At 40.7% G+C, this 24,593-nt stretch overlaps 1 protein-coding gene across 4 annotated transcripts in view; it reads left to right on the top strand.

Moving 5' to 3' along the window:
• fndc3ba (fibronectin type III domain containing 3Ba) overlaps positions 1–24,593 on the top strand; it is a 106,309-nt gene that overhangs the window by 19,065 nt on the left and 62,651 nt on the right. For 2 of the 4 annotated variants that reach the window (XM_042388839.1, XM_042388840.1), the window contains exons 2-3: positions 8,145–8,290; positions 12,594–12,669. In XM_042388839.1, coding sequence (XP_042244773.1) covers positions 8,174–8,290; positions 12,594–12,669 — 193 coding nt within the window. In that variant the 5' untranslated portion in view covers positions 8,145–8,173. Of the gene's footprint in view, positions 1–8,124; positions 8,291–11,709; positions 12,065–12,593; positions 12,670–24,593 lie in introns of those variants that run through there. The other 2 variants (XM_042388841.1, XM_042388842.1) reach the window with 2 other exon arrangements.

Raw genomic sequence — 24,593 nt, 5'->3', positions numbered from 1 at the left:
AGTTGTATACGGTCAGCAAGAGTACTTGTACTTGCAGCCATGCCTCTCGTGCTTTCATTATGAAAGCTGCAATGTGCATATGAGAGAAAAAGAAACCTAAAAACGATTGGCACACCCACTTTGCCTACAGGGAGTGGAAGCAGAGCACTGCAGACACACTGCCCTGCTCTCGCACGTCGACGTAACTCCCAGGAAATATGGCTCTTATTAAAACACTGTTATTCTTAAAGTACCAGTACTAATAAAATGGGGTAAAGTACTTTCTAGTTCCAGTATACTGTGTAACACTTAGCGAGGGGTTAAACATGCAGGAGGTAGGACATGACACAAAAAGTATGCATGTAGCCAGTTCGTAATTTGGTCATGAACAATTGAGTCTCTGGCTATTCCTTGAATTTTTCTAACATTTTTGGCATTGGCCCTTACTGGCAGAAGTTCCTGAATCTCGTCGTCTCTCTAGGTAGACATTTTCACTGGTGTCTTCGTGTAAATGACCCTTCTTCTTCACCCTTGTATTCTTCCAGTTTCACACCAGTCGCACGATAGAAACGTCATCAACACGCCCACTCGCTTGTTGTGAATTCTCCGGAAACTTACCTGCTGTATCACATGTGCTTGATCAGACATTACACGGACTTTGTACTACGGAGCTGGCAGGGTAAAGTCCATTTAACGTCTGCTCTAACTGATTTGGACATTTGGGTTCTCACATACAGCTCCTCTGGGTAATGTCCGGATAACCTCAGGGTTGCAGTGGATGTGTGAAAAGGGGATTAAGACTCTCAAAGTTCAACCCGCTTTCTGTCCGAGATTCTAGACTTTTATAGATTTCCATCATCTCCACTGCCTGTCCCTTGATAACAGCACTTTGGGGACAGAAGGATCACATCTGAAATCAATGCTTATCTTTTTTTTGTGACACATTCTCTTTAGTCAGTGTGAGCCATCTATCACCTCCCTCTAAAAAGACTGGCCAAAAGCAAAACTAGTAACAAATGTTAGACCAGTGTATTGTGGACTACACAGGAGCAAAATGCCAAAGTTATTGATATATTTATCAGCCAGATAATTGGGGTTGCATTGTTTTGAAGGCTGATGAAAAGTCAACAAACAATAGCCTGCTATTATACTTACTCATATCTATCTAAGAGTGAAGAACGTCAAGAGGAGTTAGAATAAAATCATCTTAAAGGAGAACGGCAGATAAAAATTACTCTGATCAGTCAAAATATTAATTTCTATGACTGGCTCAAAATGACCATTGGACAACGCTCTTTGAAATGAAGGGTTATTGCATTTATTTGAGCTCAAGTTAATTAAGTTTTATGCTTTTTTTTTTTAAAAAAAACTCTCAAACTTTTTTTTTTTTTTTACCACAGTGGGGCTGACAAAGCTTCTCGCTGCTATTATTCATAGCAGAGGAAAAATACTAAAAGTCCGGCATGCTGATGTATTAATTTGGCATTGCTCTGCCCGGAATGACAAATACCAGGACATGACTGACTTTGATCTCCCCCAGTAGGAATTAAAAAGCAAATAAATGTATGGCCAATTAGCTAATGTTAGCCTTATATTACTTATGTGTTCTTTCACTGTGTGCTGGTTGGTCGGTTTTGTTTTCTTTACGTCAACAAGAAAATTCTCAGTGTTTTGAGCTAGAAGAAATGGACGTGCGATCAGTTTCACATTGTCTCGCCAGAAGTCTTGTTTTTATGAATAATTCATTCATTTGCTTAAAAGGAGAAGTGCAAGTCGGTGTAGTCTGCTGTCTGCACGTAGGATCGTTTGAATTTTTTATGTGTTTATTGCTTATATTTTTGCTAACTCAAGTGTCCAAGACCAATCAGAGTAAGGAATACCAGTCTCAAAAACTGTGTTTGTTTGTATTTATATGGCAGTGTGAATGAGAAGGAGAGGCATGAAGTAGTCGACTGGAAGTAAGTCAGACAGTCTGTTAGGTGGTTGTGAATATCCATTATGCTTCATCACGATGGACAAACAGGAGTCATTGGGCGTGTGTGTATGTGTGCGTGTGTGTGTGTGCGTATGTGAATGATGAATGGCTATATGAGTAATGACTGTCGTGTTATGAGGTCAGTGCTGCTGCTGAATATCTAGGGCTTCTGTGTGTGTGTGTGTGTGTGTGTGCGTTACATCTCGGTGTGTGTTTTACTCTATGCATCTTTTATGTTAGAGAGGCAGTTTCCATGCTTACACAGGGCTTCCTGTCTAATGACACAGACACGTGTACATGCATACACACACACACACACACACACACACACACACACACACACACACATACACACACACACACACACACACATTCATACACTCGGACAAGTGGGTGATTGTTTTCTGGATCCAACATGGAATTTCTCAATTTAACATTTTATCCCTGCTGGGAATCGACACCTTATTCCTCCCACATTCCACCGGGAAACGGAAACCACTGTGTGTGTGTGTGTGTGTGTGTGTGTGTGTGTGTGGGTGAGTGTGTGTGTGTGTGTGTGTATGTGCATGGTGATGTCTGAAGCTTTCAACAGCAGCATCCATCTTCTAATGATTCCACTGGAAAACAATGGTTATTATTCATTCACTGATACATTAAATTTCCAAATATATGCATTAGACCCTGTTAAAAATGTGTACAACACTCCACCGAAAACAGCTGCACAACAAAAAAACTGCATTTTCATTTTGCCTAGATTTAACTTCTCTTACCAGGCAAATTGTCACGAAATCAGCAAAATCAGATGTCAGTAGACAAATGGATATTTTTTCCCCCCTTGAAGTTCCTTCTGCACTATGCAATTTCACACATCAGTTGCTTCAAATTGCAGTGAAAGGTTAAGCAGTTAAATTTAGAGGTTGTCAGTGCCAAGAAATTATATAACAAGACATCAGTAAGCTGAACACAACACATTTGTGTTTATCTACCATGCTTGCGTGTTATAGCTTTAAAGGAATAGTTGACTTTTTCGGAAATACTACAGCCAAGAGACGGTTAGCTTAGCTTAGAAAGAACAGGGGGAAACAGCTACATGTAGCCCGTAAAGTGAGCTTTAGAGGCGCTGATAGTCTCTTAATGTTTGGACAGAGCTAGGCTAGCTTTATTCTAAGCTAACCATCTCCTGGCTCCAGGTTTGTTTTTAATGCACAGTTAAGAGATGTGATGTCGTTCTCATCATCTAAATCACGGCATGATGGCTAAAAAGCACTTATCTAAAATTGTCAAACTGTTCCTTTAAACGGTATTTTATTATAGAATGTTGATTTTTGAATTCAGATTCCTTACTTCCTGTATGAAGATAAGACTTCCTGCCCATAACCAAAGAAACTATAAAAGAAGGGTCATTACGTCACTGGGTAGCATGTGAACGCACATTGGTGCCACACTTGAAAGCTCTTGGCGCAGTTAGCATAGTGGTGAACGGGCAGACCTCTCCTTCATCTCTCCCCTCTCGGTTTCACAAGTTATCAATCTGGGTGATGGAGACACTGCTGTTTTGGTGTGTTGTTATTTAGCTAACGTTTTAAGTGTTTTCAATAATTTCAATCATTTAATTGCATGCAAGTTACATTAGTGTCATGCTAGATTTACAATAACATAAAAACACAATAGAGCTTCTTATGCATCTGTGATTGAGATTAGTAACAGACTTACATTAGTGAGTTAGCTAAACTGTGATTTTACCCTAACTAAATGAACTCTGAGCCCGTTAGCTAATGTTATGTGATGTAATCTACAGTTTGTGATACGGTGACCAGGTGACAGCAGGGCACCAGACAAATGGGATTAATTTACAGCCCAGGTGTTGATTTTATCACAGCAGAGATTGCTTCATTCATAATTACGATGCATTATTTTCTGATGATCGAGTTTCTGATTGCCATGAAATATATGCCTTTGTTGTTTTATAGATGAGGGTTAGTTTATAGCCTACCAATGCACAATTACTAATCAGAGGAGGTTAGGTGATATGCCCATTATTATTATTATTATTATTATTATTATTATTATTACCATTATTATTAGCCCTGTCAATCATCATCAGGCAGCCGTAATAAAAGGAAGAAAGAAGGAATGAAGAATACAGATTTTATTAACAATATTAATTCATCCTAAACTCAATAATTTCAAGGGACACTTCACTTGCAACTTTTTTTTAATTTGCCATGGTGAGCATTTTAATTTGACTCACCATGAGCCTTGTAAAGCATGCTTATAATCATCTTTGAATACTATTTGGAGACCAACAACAAATAAATGATGCACACATTTGGAAAAATCAGTCAGTATTTTCTGAAGTGCGTTCTTTCATTTGGTAGAGGCATTTCTTCATCCAAGCTCATACGACATAGATATGTTGGGTTTTAGTGTGCTTCTCCACGAACCTCCCACAGGCTTCAATAGAACTGGCACCGAAGCCTGGCACCAAGCAGAGCATTACAATGTTGGTATTATGATGTAATGACCCTTCCTTCTTTTATAGTTTCCTCACCCATAACCTTACCCAACACCAGAATTCCATAAACATCATTACTTCTAGTGCTCATTGTTGGAATCTCATTTCTTCTTCTGATTCAGACTCATGTGTATTCAAGAGTAAAAAGACTGTATAAATATGAATTTCTTCAGAAATGAGGGGTTATTTTAAGAACACGTGGTTATTGGAAGAGATGTGTTGGTCTGTCCTCTATTCATCATCTAAGCCGATCCTTCATTTACTTATTCCCTTCTCTCTTCCTCCCTCCTTTCTCCACTGTCTCGCTTCTTCTCTTTTTCCTGGCAGAGTTGAGAGTGGTGTTACCATCTGTCTGTGATGTGTCCGGGACGCAGTTTGTGTGTGTGTGTTCAAGGCAGGATGGCCAGGCTGAGCTGGGAACGGGGCTCAGTTGGAGAAAGGGGGAAGAGTTCTGAGAGATGGGAAGAGTAAAATGTATAGTTAAAAGGAGAGATAGAGTGAGAAAAAGGCAAAAAAGACACTGACAGGGTGGTGTGATTGAGTGTGTGTTTATGTTGCAACAGTATGAGCCACAGCTGTGCGATCTACTAACCCTTTCAAAGACCTTGTCGGTGCAAGAAGATGATCAGCTGAAAGAAAAGACACACAATGACACACAGCTGTTTTCTCAGGAACGATGAGTGTGTGTGCACATGTGCACATTATGTCAGAGACAGATATCGTGTTTCATTTATTTACTTAAATAAAAAAGAAAATCCCTCATGCATAATCTATGTATGTATTGTGTGTGTGCTAATAGCAGCTTATAGCCATTCATCAGTAGCTCTTTAACGGTGATTTCACTCAACAGCATTGAATTGAAACACCTACATCATTCAGTAATCCACCTCTGGCAATGAATCTATGTGTGCTTGTATATGTGTGTGTATACGTACTGTATATGTTGGTGCGTGCACTAGGCTAGCTCTTGCAAAACAGTTTTTGTCTCCTCGGGGAATACACACACACACACACACACACACACACACACACGCACAGTAGAACCCCAGCCATTGTATGTATTGCTGCTGACATATGGGAGCTTCAGCGGTTGAGTTGTGTGTTTATGTGGTTTACACTGTGTGTGTATGTAAGCATATGCATTTTGACTGTTAAAGTTCGGGTTAGCAGCTCAGTTAAAACCCTGATGAGGACCACATGCAGAGGTGGTACACTTTGCTTAAGGTTTTTTTTTAAATTGCCCTAAAGTTATGCTTTTGGGTTTTACTGCTATTAGTATGCAAGCAAATAAACGGTACCCAGATTTAGTTCTCTGGGTTACTCTCCAAAGAGCCAATCTAATTGACCTAAGAGGACCTCAAAAGGCTTCCTATTCTTGCCGTGTGATTGTGTGTTTTTATGGAGTACTATTCTGCCGTGTGCTGTATTTACAAAGCCAACAGCAGGTGCAGTTATCCCTATTCACATATCAAACTAAGCAACGTTCATCCAATATTTCTTTTTTCATTAATCCTCCAAACAGGATATTCACTATAATCCCTCCTGTATTTTAAGACTATTGTTGATGATGAAGCTTTGAATTAGTCTCTCACTCAAGTCTCTGTTCTCCTCTACCTCTTTAATCTTGTTCCTTTTTTTTGTTAACGTGATATGACTTGTATTTCACTGAATGTGATACGCATGTACAAAGCCAGTATAAGATGTAATTGTCACGAGCAGGAAAAGACAAAATATTTGCAAAAGTCTGATGTTAATCTGTTAAAAACACAGGAATAATGTAATGTCTGTGTCTTCCCATGTGTCTATTTGTTCTCCTCCTGTGCAAAAGTTTATCTTTTCTTACCTTTGTTTACTGGACCAATCATCTGTCTCCCCATCTCTCTCTTGTTTCTTCTCACGCTTGTGTGCACCTTTGTGAAAATAAACCCTTAGAATTCCTCTCTCTATCTCCAGCTCATTCTAGTATATGTTATTCCAGTATGTATGTTATGTTTCATGTACCTCTGTTATTAGAAATATATCTGGTCCAGATCATGATTAAAACAACATGACTGCAGTAAACCTGATGAAAATAGAAGAATTTAATAAAAGCTCCTCAACAATTCAAAAAGGTTTTCACGCTCACTTGAAGTGGAAAATTGTTTTGTCTATAAGGAAATTGCATGATAAAGAGTAGTGGAAACTACGGCTGTACAATATGCAAAAAAAAATCATATTGTGATTATTTTTACAAATATTGTGATTGTGATATGAATCACGATTTTAGTGGGAATGGTCATTTTTGCATTTCATTTTCACTGAAAAAAAAAAAAAAGATTTTTGCTGAGGTCTGTACCAAACAAAAATGTTCCCTTGTATCTGGAAAATATGATTTGTTAGCCAGGGCATCTCTGTAGCACCACAATGCTTCATTTAAAATAGTATGTTGCGATGCATTTTACTTTTATCAATAAATTGCATCTCCTGTGATTTGGATATACTGCACTCGGCCATATTGCGATTTCGATAATATCGCGATTAATTGTTCAGCCCCAGTGGAAACACATTGGTAGGCTGGCGTAATGCAGACTTGCGATAATCTGGTCTCATATTTCATTGAACAACCGTTAAAGGAATGGTTTGACAGTTTGAGGAATACACTTACAGTATGTGTGTTATTGTGGAGAGTTAGAAAGAGAGAGGATCAATACCACTCTCATACCTGTCCATCAGTAGCTGGTAAGCTCATGTTCGTCTAGCTTATCTTATAAAACTGAAAATGGGGGGAAACACTTTACCTTTCAGTTTTTGTACAGATTAAACAAATGAGACAGAAAACATTAACTAGTGTGCTTCAAAGGTGTTGGTAGGTGAATTTACCTTTGGACAGAGCCAGACTAGTAGTTTCCCCTTGTTTACAGTGTTTATGTGAGGCTAAGCTAATGGACTTCTGGCTCCAGCCTCATATTTATAGTATAGGCATTAGAATATCATCAATCCTCTCATCTGACTCGTGGCAAGGAAACGAATAAGTGTATTTCTCGAAATGTCAAACTGTTTTTCACAAAACTGGGTTTTGATGTTAACAATCTGCATGAAAGGCCAGATTTTACCTTCACCCTTGGGTAAAAAGGTTGAAATATGTCTGCTGTTGATCTTCACAGTCAACACTAGCTGACAGTGAAGATCAACAGCAAGTTACTCTTCTTGCCAGTGTTTTTTTTTTCTTTTTTTTTTTTGAATATATTTAGGGATGCTGTGTGATTGCTTCAAACCAGTGTAGGGAAATACGCCAATTCTGGTTTTTACTTCTCCTGTCTTCTGTGAAGTTGATTTGACAGTTCAATTGTGTCACTGTCAAGTAGTCAATGTAGTGTGTGTGTGTGTGTATGTGTGTGTATGTGTGCGTGTCATAGCCTATTTTTGGGTACAAATTTTGGACTTAAGACCAATTAACAGGTGACAAAAGCCGTGTCCTTAATTGGGAAAAAGCTCATTTTTGGGTCAGTGGTTAAAGTTAGGGTTAAGGTTAGGGTTGGGCAAGTAGTGGTTATGGTTAGGGTTTAGGGGTAAGTTTCCAGGAAATGAATGTAAGTCTATCTATCTATGTAATATCCCCAGGAGTGACCTAGGACAACGTGTGTGTGTGAGTAACTTAACAATACTCACTCTCTCTTTCTCTCTGTACTTTTCCAGGTAGGGCAGTTCAGTGAATTTCTCCATGAATGTACGTCACAATGATGATGACAGACCAGATTCCACTGGACTTGGCTCCGCCCCCCCTCCTGAACGGAGAGGTCCCGCTCATGCCTCACATGGTTAACGGTGACGCAGCACAGCAGGTAAACACATACACAGACACACATCTGTCATCTGCTCAGTCGCACTTGCACAGTGAACATGCAAATGCAGTCACCGCTATTGCATCAAGTTTTAGCATTCCTGTGTTAACTCACACGCACACACGTCAACCGCATGCACGCAAGAACACCCATCAAAAGATCCGTGTAATTCGTCACACAGCTCATGGATTGTTGCCATAGGTAATGGATAGCTGCCAAGCTGTTACAGTAAAGAATGTGTCATTTAGCAGGAAAAAGAATAAATACAGAAGCACACACATGCATCATTCAATTTTTTTTCAGCGGTGAGTATCTGGCTGACTGGCTCCATTGATGAATCCCAGGCCTTAGCTTGAATTACTTTGGAAAAGGATTCAACAGCTTCTTTATGACTGACTGACTGATCTTATCAGATGCTGAAGAGCCAACTGGATCGTCTTCAAAGAGCAGAACCCCACCCGAGCTCAGCACATGCGAAAGGAAGCGATCAACATAATTAAAAGCATCACAGTTAATTGACCTGAGTCTAATCCCACTGTCACAGATACATTTTTAACACCGTGTGCTTTTGGTAGATTGGGGATGATGATGATGTTTATATATGGTCCCCAGCCCATGCCCTCACAGCCCAGAGGAAACGTGGTGGGAGTGTTTTGGCTGCAGCACATAACAGTTAGGAAGGGTTTTGGCTGTAACACACAGCAGTTAGGGAGTTCTTTTTATTGTAACACCCTGCAGTTTAAACTCGGTTCCCAGTGTGGAATCAGCGATCTAGACCGATGATTATATAGATTTGACTCTGCGTGTGTGTGTTCGTGTTTGTGTGTATTTGTTTGTTTCTTGGTCTGTTTTACACTGTGTCTGAGTGTGTGTGTGTGTGTGTGTGTGGATGTGCTTTCTTTTACCCCTTCAGTGTCTGTGTTGAGTCTGTGTACATACTTCTGTGTTTGTGTTTGTCTGCTTGCTTGTCTATCAGCTTTCCTGTCTGTCTATCTGTGTCTACCTGCCTACACCTGTTTATGTGTGTTTATCTGTCAGTCTGTGTTCCTTTGGTGCATGCAAGCAGAAAGATCAAGATACAATATATGATCGCTGGGGCGCAACAATATATCAGGCAATGATTTTTTTATGTTAAATAAATGTTATATGCATAATGGAGTTAAAAGATACCGAGAGTCGAAGTCCTGACGTCACATCCAAACCGGCTGTTGTTTCACTAGCTTTGGTGCATTTCATTGGCCTTTTTGAAAAAGTGAAAGTTGTTCCTGAGTCTACTTACAGCACTTGCTTTTTGAATTTGGTTCCTTCCTGATTTTAACAAAGTTAAGTAACAGTTAATTTGTTAGCATCCAAAAAAGTACAGATCCCAAAAAAGTTTTCGAGGCCAGCAATGTGCATATTTAATGTCACAGTAACAGTTTCTCCCTTATGACATAATGAAGTGAAGTAATGTAGCCAATAAGAGGTTCCGTATTCTTTTCCATTTAGAACATGGAACCATCTACATTGTTGCTCTTCAACTTGGTTGTAACACTGTTGCCAGTTTACACACTGACAAAGGGCGTCTGCCCGAAACATCTGTACATGAATAAATCATACCATCATCACTGCAGGGCTTGCTTTTTAGTCATGAAGCTTTTATTGCATTTATAGTGACGTAACAAGTGTAGCTGTCGTCAACTCGAGTGCTTCGCCTGGTTCACTGTCTCTCCTCTGCTGCGCTGTGTGCTGCACACACAGAGGATTCAGCCCTGCCTGCAGTGAACCACAGAGAGCAAACGAGAGTAGTGTCACCATAAATGACACCAACACGCAGTAGAGACTATGTTTAGTTATGCTATTTACCTCATTTATGTGCACTTGTTTCATTTCAGCTCCATGTGATAATCTCTACTGTGTTTTGCTGTCATTTATGGTCACACCACTCTCCTCTGCTCTCTGTGGTTCAGCGAGTGACAATCGTCATGGATGACAATGGGGCCAGTCTTGGCCGATCTATTATCTAGAAAGGAAGACCCAGTGACGGGGCCTGTGGTGCCATTAGACGCTTTTCTCCCGCTGGAGCCAGGTTGCTGCTGTTGTTTCAGCATTGTGAAGCACAAGGCTTAATAGACAGTAGAAAGTGTACGCTAACTTATAACACTATATGAAGTTGTTTTAGACGCCATCCTTAGTAAATAGCAGCTCTCCCAAGGAGCCCGTGTAACCTCAATAAGACTGACTATTGTAGCTTAAATTCCTAAAAGAAAACTGTGTGTAGCCTAAAATATAACTGCAAAATGTAACAGCAAAACATGTTTCTTAACCGTTAACAAAATCCTCCAACTGTCTACTTTACAACCATGGTGGTTATGTCAAAGCAAGCGACTAATAAAAGTCAAGTTTCCGTTTGATTATTTAGTAATGGGTGGCAGTTAGCATTAGCGCTCCTCGTCTGGCTTACTACGGGCACTTTTCCATCTGGGATTACTGTCCTCTCTTGGTACCGCTGAGCCTTCCAGTAAGAAATATATGGTCTTGGGATTACTGTCAGTTGCTTTAGAAAGTTTGTTCAGGTTTCTGTGTTTCTGACGGAGAACCTGCTGTGGTCGGTCAACACCACCTATCAGTAGATTCACTTGACTCAATCCAGAAAATCCCATATTGTTTACATTTTTTGTAGGAATGCAATGTTAGGAAAGCAAAGTCAAGTCTAATGTTGTCTTACACGTAAAAGAATGATCTCTCTTCCACGCAGTGAGGCATACAGCTTATTAATTAAACACTGATATCAGATCGGTACTTGGTATTGGCTGATACCCAAAGCCCAGGTATCGGTACCGGGACTGAAAAAGTCAGATCAGTGCATCCCTAGTTTTTGTTTATGCTCTGTCTATTAAATGCCAGGCAGCAAAATTAAATTTCATTAACTTTGTGAACTGTTACAGTCCTCAAAGACTTACTGAAAATACTGACATGTTGATGTTTTGAAATTAAAAACATGTCTTCGTCCTCTCCGAGATAAAAATCTGCTTTTTCAGCAGATGCTTGAATAAATATTTGTAGCCTAGCCAAATAAGATGTTAGGAGGATGTTGATCCCGCCAAAATCAGACTTTTGCACTTTATGTAACTTGACAAAACATTTTTGTTCATACATGAGTGAGGAAATTCTCATCTAGTAATTGTTTTATTCTTAAATTCAATTCTATTTATATACAAATCTTATATAACCTACATTTAAATAGATTTTATGGGTAAGTTTTTTGCCAAATGCCATGATTTGTTTTAATGTAATTAAAGCTTCAGTGATCATGTTATCAAAGGTAACAAATGTGCTGCATCACTATTTTAATACTGTGATCTTGGCTTGTGTAGATTAATACATAACACATAAATATATGCACTCACTCCATACACACCCACCCACATGGTCTGATATGGGGGTTTTCTCAGTCCTTGGGAAACATGGGTCGCCCTGTACTATGCTGGGGTTCCCATAGCAACAGCAGCAGCCGCTGCAGCAGACAGCAGGAAGTGTGTGAGTGTGTGTGTGTGTGTGTCTGAGGCAGAGGAGCGGGTTAGTGCTGAGATGGGAGAGCATGCAGACACTACAGGAGGAACGCAGGATATGAGGATTTTACGACGGCACACCTGTAGAGCATAGACAGGGCTGTGCTTGTGTCTGCATGCATGTGTGTGTGAATTCATGCGTGTGTGTGCAATGGAGGGTCACCTGTTTCATGTCTACAGCCACGTGTACACTCTCAACAATCTGTATGCGGAGAATATGACGGTAAGGAGCACACATACTCTCTTCAGGCACATTCAGCAGAAACACTCTGCAATCAAAACAGTGTTATATGGTTTAGCTTCATTTGTACATGCTCACCTGTCTGAATCTTTAATTGTGATACATGCATCACTCCATGTGTATTTGTTTGCTCATATTATGCTGGTTTCTGTGGTTTTCTGCCAGTCATTGTGGTGAAAACAGAAAGGCTTTTCTCTAATCAGGGTGTGTGAGACAGCAGCAAGGTCTCACCATTAGCTTAACACCTCATTCATATGTGTGAACTCTCTGTGTCCGCCCTACTCTAGGATCCGATGGTTATTGTGTGTTATGTCACATCTGCAAGCCTATTGGCTGCCCAGCAGAGTGTTTGTCCTGTTCTGTGATTGTTGGAAGATGGATGTATGATTATGGCATTATACGTGACATTTTTTTTTCCTTAATGCCATCTGATCTTCATCAGTTAACCTCATCTGTGCTTGCTAATATGTGTTTTTTCTTTTTGTGTGTGTGTGTGTTTTTGTATGCATAGGTGATCCTGGTGCAGGTGAACCCGGGGGAGACGTTTACCATCCGGGCAGAGGACGGCTCACTGCAGTGCATCCAGGGTCAGTTCCTTCATATATTATTTTATTATTATATTAATGTTGCCTGGTGTCTGCTCCGATGTGAGTCACTGTATTTCCAGAGTATTTCCCATCAGTTTAATTAAATGCTGGTTTTTATGCTTACATAATATGGACCGAAAATGCAATGAAATAATGAAAAGACAAGAACTTATTTCACTTTTAATTTGAATAAAGTATGTCCAAAAATGTTTGCAATTTGAAAAGCAAATAAACATGTTTACCTTGGTCAACTTCCTGAATACAGCTATGGGTGGAAGGTTTGCCACTTTCACTCTACCCATTGAAGGACTATACCATTGTTGTTCTATGTTATTGCCTAACTGCCTCATTTAAAGTAACACTCACTGCACATGACATTGCATTTAATGTCATTTCAAAACAATTAATTTCCATTTATTTCAGTGTGTTAGGGACAGGGAGTATAATGCTAGTTTTGATTTTTTTTTTTTTTAAAGTCATAATATTTTTGTGTGGTGATGCAGCTGACAGAAAAGATTTTTGGAAGTGTATTTCCAAGTTTGCACAACGGTGCACATGTGCTATTGCAGGAAGATTGGAAAATAAACAGGAAAATAGATAGGAAAAACTACCATTTGGAAGCAAGTCAGACAAATTTTCCACTTTTTGTTTAAAGCAAGAAGCTACCAAATTATCCTTTTTAATGACATCCATTATGATAACTGTTTTCCGGGTTTTTCCGACAACATAGCCTGGGAAAGCAAACTTCAGCAACCATCTCTCAAATCTAGGATTTTGGAGCTCTCCACCAGCAAATGAATGCACAAAACTGACAGTGCATTCTTTCAGCTGCATTACCAAACAACAGTTATGTGACATTTTAACATCAGACATTATGATCACTCTGATTAATCCCCTTTGGCCCTGTGATGGAAATTTTGACTTTTATTCATACTGTTCTATGAGTCACGTGTTTATACTTAGATGTGCATGTGCAATATAAACTTCTTTTATTTGCATAAATCTCGTGAGAAAGTGGTCCGACCTTCAACTTTTAGTTATGGTGTTCACTTCACATCCTCCCGGCAGATTGATGAGTAGACAGAACTCCTCCAGGAAGAGACTGTGATAAGGGATGCACAAAGGACCAACTGTTGTACAATGGTCACGGAGTGTTCTATAACATTGAGTGATGGGCGTGGCTATGACTATAAGAGTGTTTGATTTCGCTCTTTGTCTCACTGTCTGACTCAGACTTTGATTTCCATATGCATATGAAGTTGGAACAAAACTCTGACAGACAATCCCTCTTTGGGAAATCCATTTTTATTAAATTTCCATGACAAGCCTCTAAACCGATGTTTCAAAAATTGTAAAAAAACCCAAAAACAAATTATGGTTTTGAAGATTGTCAGAAGTAATGTTAAAAATGCCTGATTTACATTGGTGTAAAACATGCAAAAACTCCAGAATAATCCTTTATTGTGGTCTTCTAAGAGAGCAGTCAATTATGCAGCAGTAAGGATGAAGAAAAGGAAGCAGACGGGAAATGCTTGCATCTAAGCGTGTTATCTCCAAATTAAAAACCCCAGTTAAAAGCATCGTCCACTCAGTGACAGATTGGGACAGAGTGGGCAGCCATGGTCTCACCCTCTGGCTGCATCTGATATCAGTACATGAAAAGACTGGAAATGTAAGCCACTTAGAGGCTCTCAAAGACGGAAGGAGGTGGCAGTAGCACGGGAATTCCCCCAACTCTTGTGGAATCGCGTCTCACTTTGATGATGTCAGCAGAGTAAGCTGTTACTCAGAAACTTTGAAAGGGTTTCTTTGTTTTTCTCTCAGCCTCTCTCTCTCTCTCTCTCTGTCTGTCTCTCTCTTCCTCTGTCACTCTTTCTTTGCCTGTGTGTGAAGGTTTTCTTTGAGAGAGTGCAGTTTTGGCTCAGACACCGATCCCTCCCTCCACTGGAAAAAAAAAAAAAACCCCACCACCACCCCGTATTCTATGTTCTAACTAATTACAGCCCGCCTCTTTTTCTCCGCCCGCCGTGTAATTCAATTTTTCCCTGAAATCAGACGGCTTGCCCCGGGCAGACCTTGGAGGCACAGATAAAGCCAGATAGATATAGTACGTGATAGAACGATTGGATGGATGGATGCAAAGATGCACAGATACAGTTGACAGAGAAATTTCTAGATATGGATGAGTGACTGGCTGATTAGATGAACGGAAAGATGGATAAAGGACAGATGAAAGAATGGTTTAATGTGTACAGTGAATAGATGAATGAGAAACCAGACACTGATTTGCAAAAACACACAGTATTGATGTAGTTGGGGTCTGATGGTTGTGTGTTTGTGTGTGTGCACTTGTATGCAAAATTTAGCATCAAAGGCACAGTTTGTATCTGTGTGTGTGCTGTTTTTGGTGCCTTTTACTGCGGTTGACGACACTTAATTGGATGGGGGGCTGGGGGTTTGGGGTCATGTTTGAATGCACATATTAATGTGGAGGGCCACACACGCGCACACACACGCACGCACACACACACACACACACACAAACTCTTGCTCTCTCTCTGTCGCTTTCTGGAGGAGGTCACTGGGTTTAATGAGAGGTGGAGTGTGGCAGTGTTTTTTGAAGGCGAACTGAGTCGCTCTTTAGACAGAGACTTGGTGTGATTACTGAGACCTCAGAGATGCGTGTTTGCGCACGCTTGTGTATTTGTGTGCCTGTGTGTGTGTGTTTGCACTCTGGCGTACTTATGTGCAAGTGTGTGTGACAGAGAGCGAGATTACAGAGACCTCAGGGCACAACCAGGAACCAGCTTTTATATAAAGTAACCTCTGTTTAGCTGCTGCACTGCGGTGCATGCATGCAAACATGCACACACGTGCACACTCAGACACAGATGCTCTGCCAAGGCAGAACCAGCCGAGAGACGTCGACACAGCAGCCAAAAGAGATTCTTTCATATGAACCCTCTCTTCCTCCCGCCTCCCTCCTCTTTCCTTCTTTCCTCTCCTCCTCATCTGTCTGTTTCTACCTTAGAGCAAACCTTGAGCAGAAGAGAAACCATTGTATTTGTTGGATTAATGTTAAGTGCTGCTCATTAGCCACGCCACCGCTAAACGCTATTGGCTGGATTATGCTCTTTTATTTGGACTGAAACTTAACATAGAATTTTATTAAGCTCAACAAATTCCATAACCTCAGGGCCCATAAAATGCTTTCAGTTCTGCGCTGTGCACGTTCAAATAATTTATGTTTGCTCTTAAATAAAGAACATTTTGGAGGTAGTTTCAGTTCGGTGCTACTTCTATCAGTTATGTCAGAGATGTGCTTTATCAGCTCAGTCTTAATTGCTGCTTTCTTCCTGTTTGTCTCTGTGTTATTTTGCATCTACGACTCTCTCTGTGTTGCTTTGTGCCACTTTCATAGAAGTGAATTTTTGCCAGTATCAGCCTGCTAATTAGCATGTACTCTGTATGTGTGTGTGTGTCTCTCTCTGTGTGTGTGTACGTGTGTGTGTCTGCATGTCTCCATCCCCTGTTTAAACAGACTGACCTCTCAGTGCTCCGGGGGTCAGCTTCAACTGACCCCCTCCCCCCCCTCACCACCACCACCCCCCACTCCCACTCCCAGTCTCTCACCGTCTCATCGAGTTGCTCTCATGTATACACTCTTCTCCCTCCTTTCCCCTCCCCCACTCCCTTTCTCTCTCCCTCCCCCACTAAGACCATTCCCCTGAGCTTTCCCACACTCACATCAAAGGACAAGACTCTAGAGGGTGTGTTAGAGCACCCTGTTCTGGAATGTGAGTGTGTTAATATGTGTGGGTGTTTGTGTGTGTGTGTGTGTGTGTGGGTGTGTGTGTGTGTGTGTGTTTTACAAGGCTGTGTTGGTTTACTGTGTTGTTTGCTCTTTGTTGGACTTTTATGAGGAATGATGGGGGCAGGGGGTGAGGAGCAGGAAGCTGTGCCCCGCCAGGGACGATGTGACATCATGAGGCCTGGGTGGCAGCAGCTATGCTTTCCGGCTTTGGTTGAGATTTAGCATAATCAACAGTTTGATTGGTTTGATTGTCACGATATAACGCATCCTCTTGCGGACATCCCAGAGGTCCTCGGTTCATTGGCCACAACATATGTAATCAGCTAGTCTCTTCTCATGGCATTAAGAACTTTACCTGTTGGCAGTTAATCACCTACTCACTGCATTTATGATAAACACATCTTATTTATACAAGATATTCTATGTGTCTACTAGAATCAAGTGTTTCTACTGTCATTCAAGATACAAGACTACAAATTAAGTCCAGTTGACACATTGCTACCACTTATTTTAAAGTCCCCCTTGAGTCCAATTTTCTTTTTCCTCTCGTTCCTTCACATGGATTGAACTCGAATGTAAGTATGTGTGTGCAGAGTTAGATATTCAAAGGCTGTTTTCACATTCATCTCCTGAAAGGGGAAAAGTTTCTCTGCAACCACCTTAAATCTCAGTTTAAGATATGTATATATGAGCATGATTTGGGACATCACAAGTAGTCTGGAGTGATAGGTGATGCAGTATGCAACTTACACAAGTGTGATGTGGAAACTTGTATTGAGAGTTGACTTAGTCAGTGGAGTAAGAGACATCATGTGTCCAGCAGTTAAACTTTTAAACATTGAATGATATTTGCATCTTCATAGATTATGGATATTTCAGTGATGGAGAACTAATAGATGTATTTTTTTAACAAGGTAATTGACTTTTTTTTTTGCAGAAAAACCAAATCAGACAAGTTATTTTTCAAAACAGATTATTTTTATATGACCACGATCCTGGCTTTATATCTGAAGCTTGCTGTCGTGCAGAACGGTTACTGAGCTAGCATGGGAAATATGCAGAATGTAACTTGTTTTGAATTTTTGAAGGACAAAATTCTGATAGCGGAGTCACAACATACACTGCCATTTTCATAACCTCATGTTCTTATTATTCATTTCTCTTTATTAATTTGTGTGTGTATGTGTGAGTATTCCTTTGGAGATTAGAGGGAAATTTAATTGGCTGCAGATGTGTAATGTCAAACCAAACAAATAACTATCTAAAAACAAACAAATTAGTTTATTTGGGCTATTTTCTCATAGATAATTAACCTAATTACAAATTTAAAAAATATTCTATTATTGAATTTTATTGATTACCCGAGGGTGTTTGTGCTCTCTGCTTTTCCTACGCAGCCTGGTTTCTGTCTGTGAATGCAGAACGTGTGGATGATGAAGTCTGTACAGCTGCATTACTGCAGTGACATAATGGGAAATGGTCAGCTGCAGTACAAGTTGGCCAGGCCATTTTTCTGACAAACAATGGTTATGGTGGTCAGTGTGACCTCTGTGATGTGGTGTCTGCACCAGCTGTGTGCACATGCTTCTTTTGCGTGTGTGTTTCATCTGGACAGAGCAGAGTGTGAATCATGTCAAGGTCTGTGTTGCGTTTAACCAGCAGATGTGAGCTGTTTGTTTGCCCTCCGTCTTTGTGTCGCCCACTTTCTGTCCCTCTGTGGGTGCATCCTGATTCTGATTCATATCTCACGCTCCTCCAAAAAAAAAAAAAATCAATCAGGCCCGCTATCATTAAAGATGTTCCAGTTACCTTATTTCTGCTCGGCTAGGAAGTCTTTTATTGGACCATTGGAAATGCTTTAGTAGTTTGATGCTGCAGCTGATCCACATCACCTCAACACTGCAGTTTTGTCAAATCACTGATGACAGACGAGACGGAGCAGCGACACTCTTTGAATATCATTCTAGTTTTTTAGATTTTATTTGTTTTTTTGATTCATAATGCTGTTATACTCGGATGTTTTCTGAATGTTGGTCTTATGACAAGGAATATATGTTTATAGAGCACCACAAAAATAGAGTATTTTTTGTTGTTGTCACTACCATCTGTGTTCTTTCAGCAATAAACACATTTTAATTGTCTATTGCCATCATTTCCATTCCGTTTCAGTGGTGCAATCAGTCACAGCCAGCCAGAGACATCATAGTTCAAATGTGCTGTTTTTTTCCAAAATGGCCAACAAATTGTTTTTGCACATTATGAGACATCATCATAATCTGTAATATTAAATAATGAAATTATGAGTGAAAAAAATGCACATAATTAGATGGAAAATCCTTTTCAGCTAGCAAAATGGTGACATTTATTTAGTGACTGATCACGTCACTTTAGATGATGCTTGACTGGATAGGATGTCTCATTTCACTCATTTTCCTCCCTTGCATGTCTGTCTTGAATTTTTAGATTTAGAAAAAATCTTCTGTGACCCAAAGAAGAAAGGACAGGAATAGTGGAATTGGGTTGTACCCTGTGTTTTCTTCCCTCCCAAGTCTTTTCTACTAGGAGGGGAGCCTCTATCTCTCTATCATTTAGTCTCTGTGTCCATTTCTCTATTTTCGTCTCACTCCGTTTGCCTCAGTCCCTCCCTGCCTCCGTTGGGTGGAGGATGCTGATATTCCTCTCGCTGGCTTCACTGCATCACTACAGAAGCATGCTGAGGTTCTCTTTCTCCAGCCTTCTGCCTGAGTGTGCACTTCTACACTCCAAGCCTTTTGATGTAAATGGAAATAGCTGGTTGAGAGAAATATGGTGGAAAGTCTCGCGGCCTGTGTTTATACCAAGCCAGATGGCTCTAAACAAGCTGAGGGAGAAGACACAAATACACTTTTCTCAGAAAGGCTTAATTTAGAGTACTGTTTCTGATGGTCCCGTTGCTGCTTGTAACCAGAGGGGGTTGTTTTAGGAACTTCTTCAAAGCTGTCTTGGAATCAAACTCCTACCCGTATAGGGCAGCGTGACAATCAAACACAATTATTGAAAACTACTGTGCAACTGGAAGACAGCGTCTGATGTCTGTAATCCAGTCAACTAAACAATTTGCAGTATATGTAAAATGCTCAAAATATTTTAGCTTTGATGTGTTCTGGTCCCTATTTTGTAAAATTAAAAGGAAATGGATTTATATTCTTCAACCTAAATGTGTAGAAAAATGTGTGCAAAATGTTTGCATGTGTGTCTGTCTCCTCTGTTTATGTGTATAAATGGCACATGCTTTTAGCCCCAGGCATCATGAATCCCATAACCAATTTAATGTGTGTTGCATATTTATGCAATGCTTTAATTGTTTGCAGCATGCAGCCTTTCAGACATCTCTATGTTCACCTTTACATCGCTAATGTTATACTTGAACTGGTTGATCATATCAAAAATATTGTTGTGTAAGAGTATATAGATTTTATCTGCATCCACAAGCCAGCTCCTGACAAGCCAACCGCTATATTTTAATGTTGTCTGTCAGACTGGGAAACCATATCCAAAAGTGCTGTAGTGAGTGTTTAAGGATAGGTCTACAGTTTTTCAAGTCTGTCCTAAAACAAAAGTCTGGTGCCCAAATGAACATACACATGTTTTTCTTACTGTAATCATTCCTTCTGTTCACACTGACCATTAAGAGATCCCTTTATAATACACTTTCGCTGTAAGTGATGGCGGACAAAATCCACAACACTCTTTCCTTGCAAAAAAAGTGTTTTTAAAGTTTACTTGTGACTTCAGCCATCTAAATTAGTAAAAAAAAAAAAAAAAATTCAATATCTTCCAAAGATACTGTCATTTTAGTGCCAAATTCCTTGTTTTTGTTACAATCTTTCCACTGCAGCTGGACAGGAAAACACTGTCTGTCTAGACACAAATAAGGATTTTTTTTTCTAAAAAGACTGTAAATTAAGCCTCATATTATCTTCAGATAAACTTTTAATTTACTTTATTTAACTTTTAAATAATTAATTTTTTGCTCAAAATGAGGACTGTGGATTTTGTCCCCCATCATTTACACTGTAAGCCCATTGGAGAAGATCTTATAATGGTCAGTATGAACAGGAGGAATGATTGCAGCAAGCAAAACACGTTTTAATGTTCCTATGGGCACCTGACTATTGTTTTAAGACAGACTTGAAAAATTGTGAACTTATTCTGTAAAGCTCAAACAGCGATGTCTCAGTCTAGTATTTTTTAAGAGCTAACTCACCACTGTCGTTTTGTCCCTCCCCTCTCTGTTTAAAATTGCTTCAGGTTGATGTCTGCTGAGTCTGTATTTATGGAATATACTTTGTATTGTTGCTGGAAAAAAAGGGAATGAGAGGAGGGTGGGACACATGCAGAGTGTGAGTGCATAATAGAGACATCCTCCGCACGTGTGTGATGTGTGTTTGGGTGCATGCATGCATCTGTATGTGTGTGGGTGTCTGAAGTTTTAAATTGACAGCCAGGAAAGCAAAGGAAAGGAAAGGAAGATTTTTTTTGCAGAGGATTTACCTGCAAGATTTTATGTCTTGGGGCCAGCTGTAAAACTGATTGTGGGGGTGTGTTAAGTGTAAGTGTGTGTGTCTTAATTTTGTGTTATGTCCCACTGGATTTGGGAAACTGGTCACCATGGGAACGGACTCTCACTCCAGGTGGTGTGTAATGGAATGTGGTCCCCCTGGGCACAGTTTGTGTGCGCATGTGTGTTTGTGTGTGGCATACCTGCTGATTTCTTTTTTTTTTTGAGTATTTTCCACTCAAATGTACTTTACAAGAAACAAAAGGACAGAGAGGATTGGCTTGGTTCATTTGGCACAAGGTAGTTAAGAGCTTGACTTCAGTGTGCGTGTGTGTGTGTGTGTGTGTGTGTGTGCTGGAAAGAGAGAGTTGATTGTTGTTGTATGCCCTGCCCAGTTCTCACTTATAAACTCAATGCCCTCACACAGTAGGGCATGAAGAGGCAGAAGGAGGAAGGGAGGGAGGAAGAAATGGAGTGGAAATAAAACGACAGAATGAGTGAAGGTAAATAGAGGAAGAGAGACAGAAAGAAAGAAAAAAGAGGGATAGAGTGAGAGAATCAGACGCTACATGTCTGGTCGTGTCTGCTGCCATGCATTCCGGGCGAGGCCACTTCCTCTATGCAATGACCCCAGCCACCCCTGTGCTGCTGACTTGGTTTGGTCTGCCAGCTCCGGGGAAGATTGAATTCGCTGTTGGGACTAGCCCACTCAGGGGCAACATGGGGGTGGGAGGGGTTTGGGGAGAAGAGAAGAGTGGGCAAAAACTCTGGAGAATACTGTGTCTGTCTTTGTATGTAAGACTGTGTGAAAGTGGATGTGTGTGTGAACAGCAGCTGTGTAGAGGAGTGCTTACAGAATTTTCCAGAGAGAGAGAGAGAGCGACAGAGAGAAAAAGAAGGAGAGCTTTTCCAGGGATGAAATTCTTGGCTCCCTTGAAGCTCAGGGTACAGCTGGAGCACTTTTCCCCTCCCTCCGCCCTCATTCCCTCCTCCTTTCCCTCTCTTTTTTCTGACCTCCTTCACTTCCTCCCTTGCTTCCCTGTCTCTCCTTCTCTCTGCCTGTCGTGTTTCTATCTTGTAGTATTTTTAAAAATTTTCTCTACCTCCTCTGTACCGCAGCTTCACTCCCGTAACTTCAGTTTTGGTGATTTGCGTGCTGTTAGCTAAATTAAATTAAACTTCAATGTAACACTCGAGGGCCTTTTAAAAATGTTGACTCCTCTCCACATGTTGCTCATGCTGCTTTTCAGATTAGATTCAGTTAGATTGGATGAAACTTTATTGATCACATGGGGCTGTGGTAGCAGTGAATGGTATTGGGATACATCAGTGGTTCTCAACCTTTTTGGTGTCAAGGACCCCCAAATTGATACACATCAGGCCATGGCCATGTATTTGATAAGATGTAGTCTCAGGGATCCCCATCTGATAAGATTTAGTTATTCCATAACTGTCTGTCATAACTATACTGTAGATTGGCAGATTAACAGTGAAGAGTGTGAAACCTATGAAAAGAATACTCATTCTTATACATTCTCTCATTGAGCTAACGTCTATTTCAACAAAATTAAAATATTCCTAATTTTTCTGGGGATCCCCTGGAACCCCCTTAAGGACCCCTGGGGGTCCCCGGACCCCAGGTTGAGAACCGCCAACACCAAAGAAGATTAGGATTTAAAAAAGAGTAAAGCAAATGTTCCTGGATTTTTGAGCCCTCCTGCACAGCTGCGTAGGTTGCACATGTGATTGTTTACATCATGGGTGTTTAGATTTCACAGGGAAGCCCCCCTTTTTTTTCTGTTGCCCTGATCTGATTGGATAGGCGGAAGTGTATGTCGGTCAAAGGGAGGGCCTAGTCAATGAGGTTGAAGAATGATCAGAGGGATTGGTAGAGAAAAGGTTGTGATATTGATCTTAAAGACAAGTTCATTTTACCATTTTCTCTCGCATATCCACTCAATCTCCACCATATCTACACTTCCTTACTTGTCTGATTATCCCACAGCATCCAACATGCACACACACACACACTCTTGTACAAACACATATACAAAAACAGTAGAATTCAGTTGGGGAGTGGGGGAAAGTCCCTGCTAATCTAGGACTTCCAGTGTTGCCTTCATCCTTTCCACTGACATTCACACAACTCCTGTTCTCTTCTGTTCTCTTCTGTCTTCTTCTGTTCTGTTCTGTTCTGTTCTGTTCTGTTCTGTTCTGTTCTCTTCTCTTCTCTTCTCTTCTTCTTCTCTTCTTCTTCTCTCCTCTTCTCTTCTCTTCCTATTTCTCCCTTCACACACTTTCTCTGCTCTTTGTGTTGGACACAAACTCAGTGCTGTTCAGACTGTGACTCATACACAAGGAATGCCCCACATTAACATGTGGAGAGATAGAAGGAGGAGAGTGAGGGGAGGAATGGTGAGGAGTACAGCTGGGTACAAAAGTAGCAGCTTGGGGGAAAATTAGTAAAACTGAGTAAAAGCATTGCTGTTCTTTTAGTAGGTCAAGGTTTGAGAATTTGTTGCATCTTGAGGATTCAAGGGAGTGAGGGAAAGAGAAGGGAACGAGGGAGGGAGAGCAGGAAATGATTATTAGACTCTGAGTCTGTTTACACACCAACAGCTGTTGCACTTCTTCGCTCTCTCTCTTGTTCTCTCACTCTCTCTTTCCCTCTAGACATGTAGAGTTGATTAGGGAATGGATACAATGAGTCATCAGTGTCTGGATTGTGTATATTTGCGTGTGCACGTGCATGCTTGCACATGTATGTCAGGAGTCTCACATACGCCTGTCTGCACGCGTGCATGTATGTGTCGTGCATGAGCGGCAAGAGTGATAACTGAAGCATGTCACTCCATGCAGTATGTTGCATGGTTACCAAACTCAAAACAATTATATCTGCAGACCTGAGAATAGCCTCATGTGATAATACTGGAAAAGGGCAAGCTAGGGTGTGTGTGTGTACTCTCGTGTGTGTTCAGTAGTTATGTCTAGATGTGTAACTGTATCATTGTCTGTGTGTTCATGTCCCATTTTGGTGCGTGATGTTTGTGCCAAGGTGACCGCGATTTCTGTCAGTGTAAACTATTCAAATGTCAATGTGTTCCAAAAATCAAGTGTGTGTGCATGTGTGTGACAACTGTGTGTGTGTGTGTGTGTGGGTCCATGTCAGCATGACATCTGACGTGTATGACGGTCTTTATGTGTGATTGTGTGTGCATCCATGTGAGGCTGCAAAGGTGTCTGTGTGTGTGTGTGTGTTTTCGCGCATGTTAATCTTGAGAACAAAGCATGGCTGGGGCTCAGTGTCCCTCCAGACGTTACGTTGCTCTCTTCTGGAGCAGACCCAGCACCAGAAGTAGGTCGGCCGACTGCGCCCCTCCTCTGGGTGGGGGAGAGCCGGAGAGAGATCTGGGCTGGGTGGAGGTATGGGCTATCACCCTTGCTAAATGCTGAACACTGAACAGATCAAGGCTTGTATGCTTAATGACCGTTCATACAGGATCAGAACATGATAAGATTAATGTTAAAATCACATTTCGAGAAATTTAACCCTTTGGAGCTAGTTGAGAT

The sequence above is a fragment of the Thunnus maccoyii genome, chromosome 16 (assembly GCF_910596095.1).
Source record: "Thunnus maccoyii chromosome 16, fThuMac1.1, whole genome shotgun sequence".
Lineage (NCBI taxonomy): Eukaryota > Metazoa > Chordata > Actinopteri > Scombriformes > Scombridae > Thunnus > Thunnus maccoyii.
The sequence above is the reverse complement of the archived record's forward strand: the minus strand, read 5'-3'. Positions and strand labels throughout refer to the sequence as shown.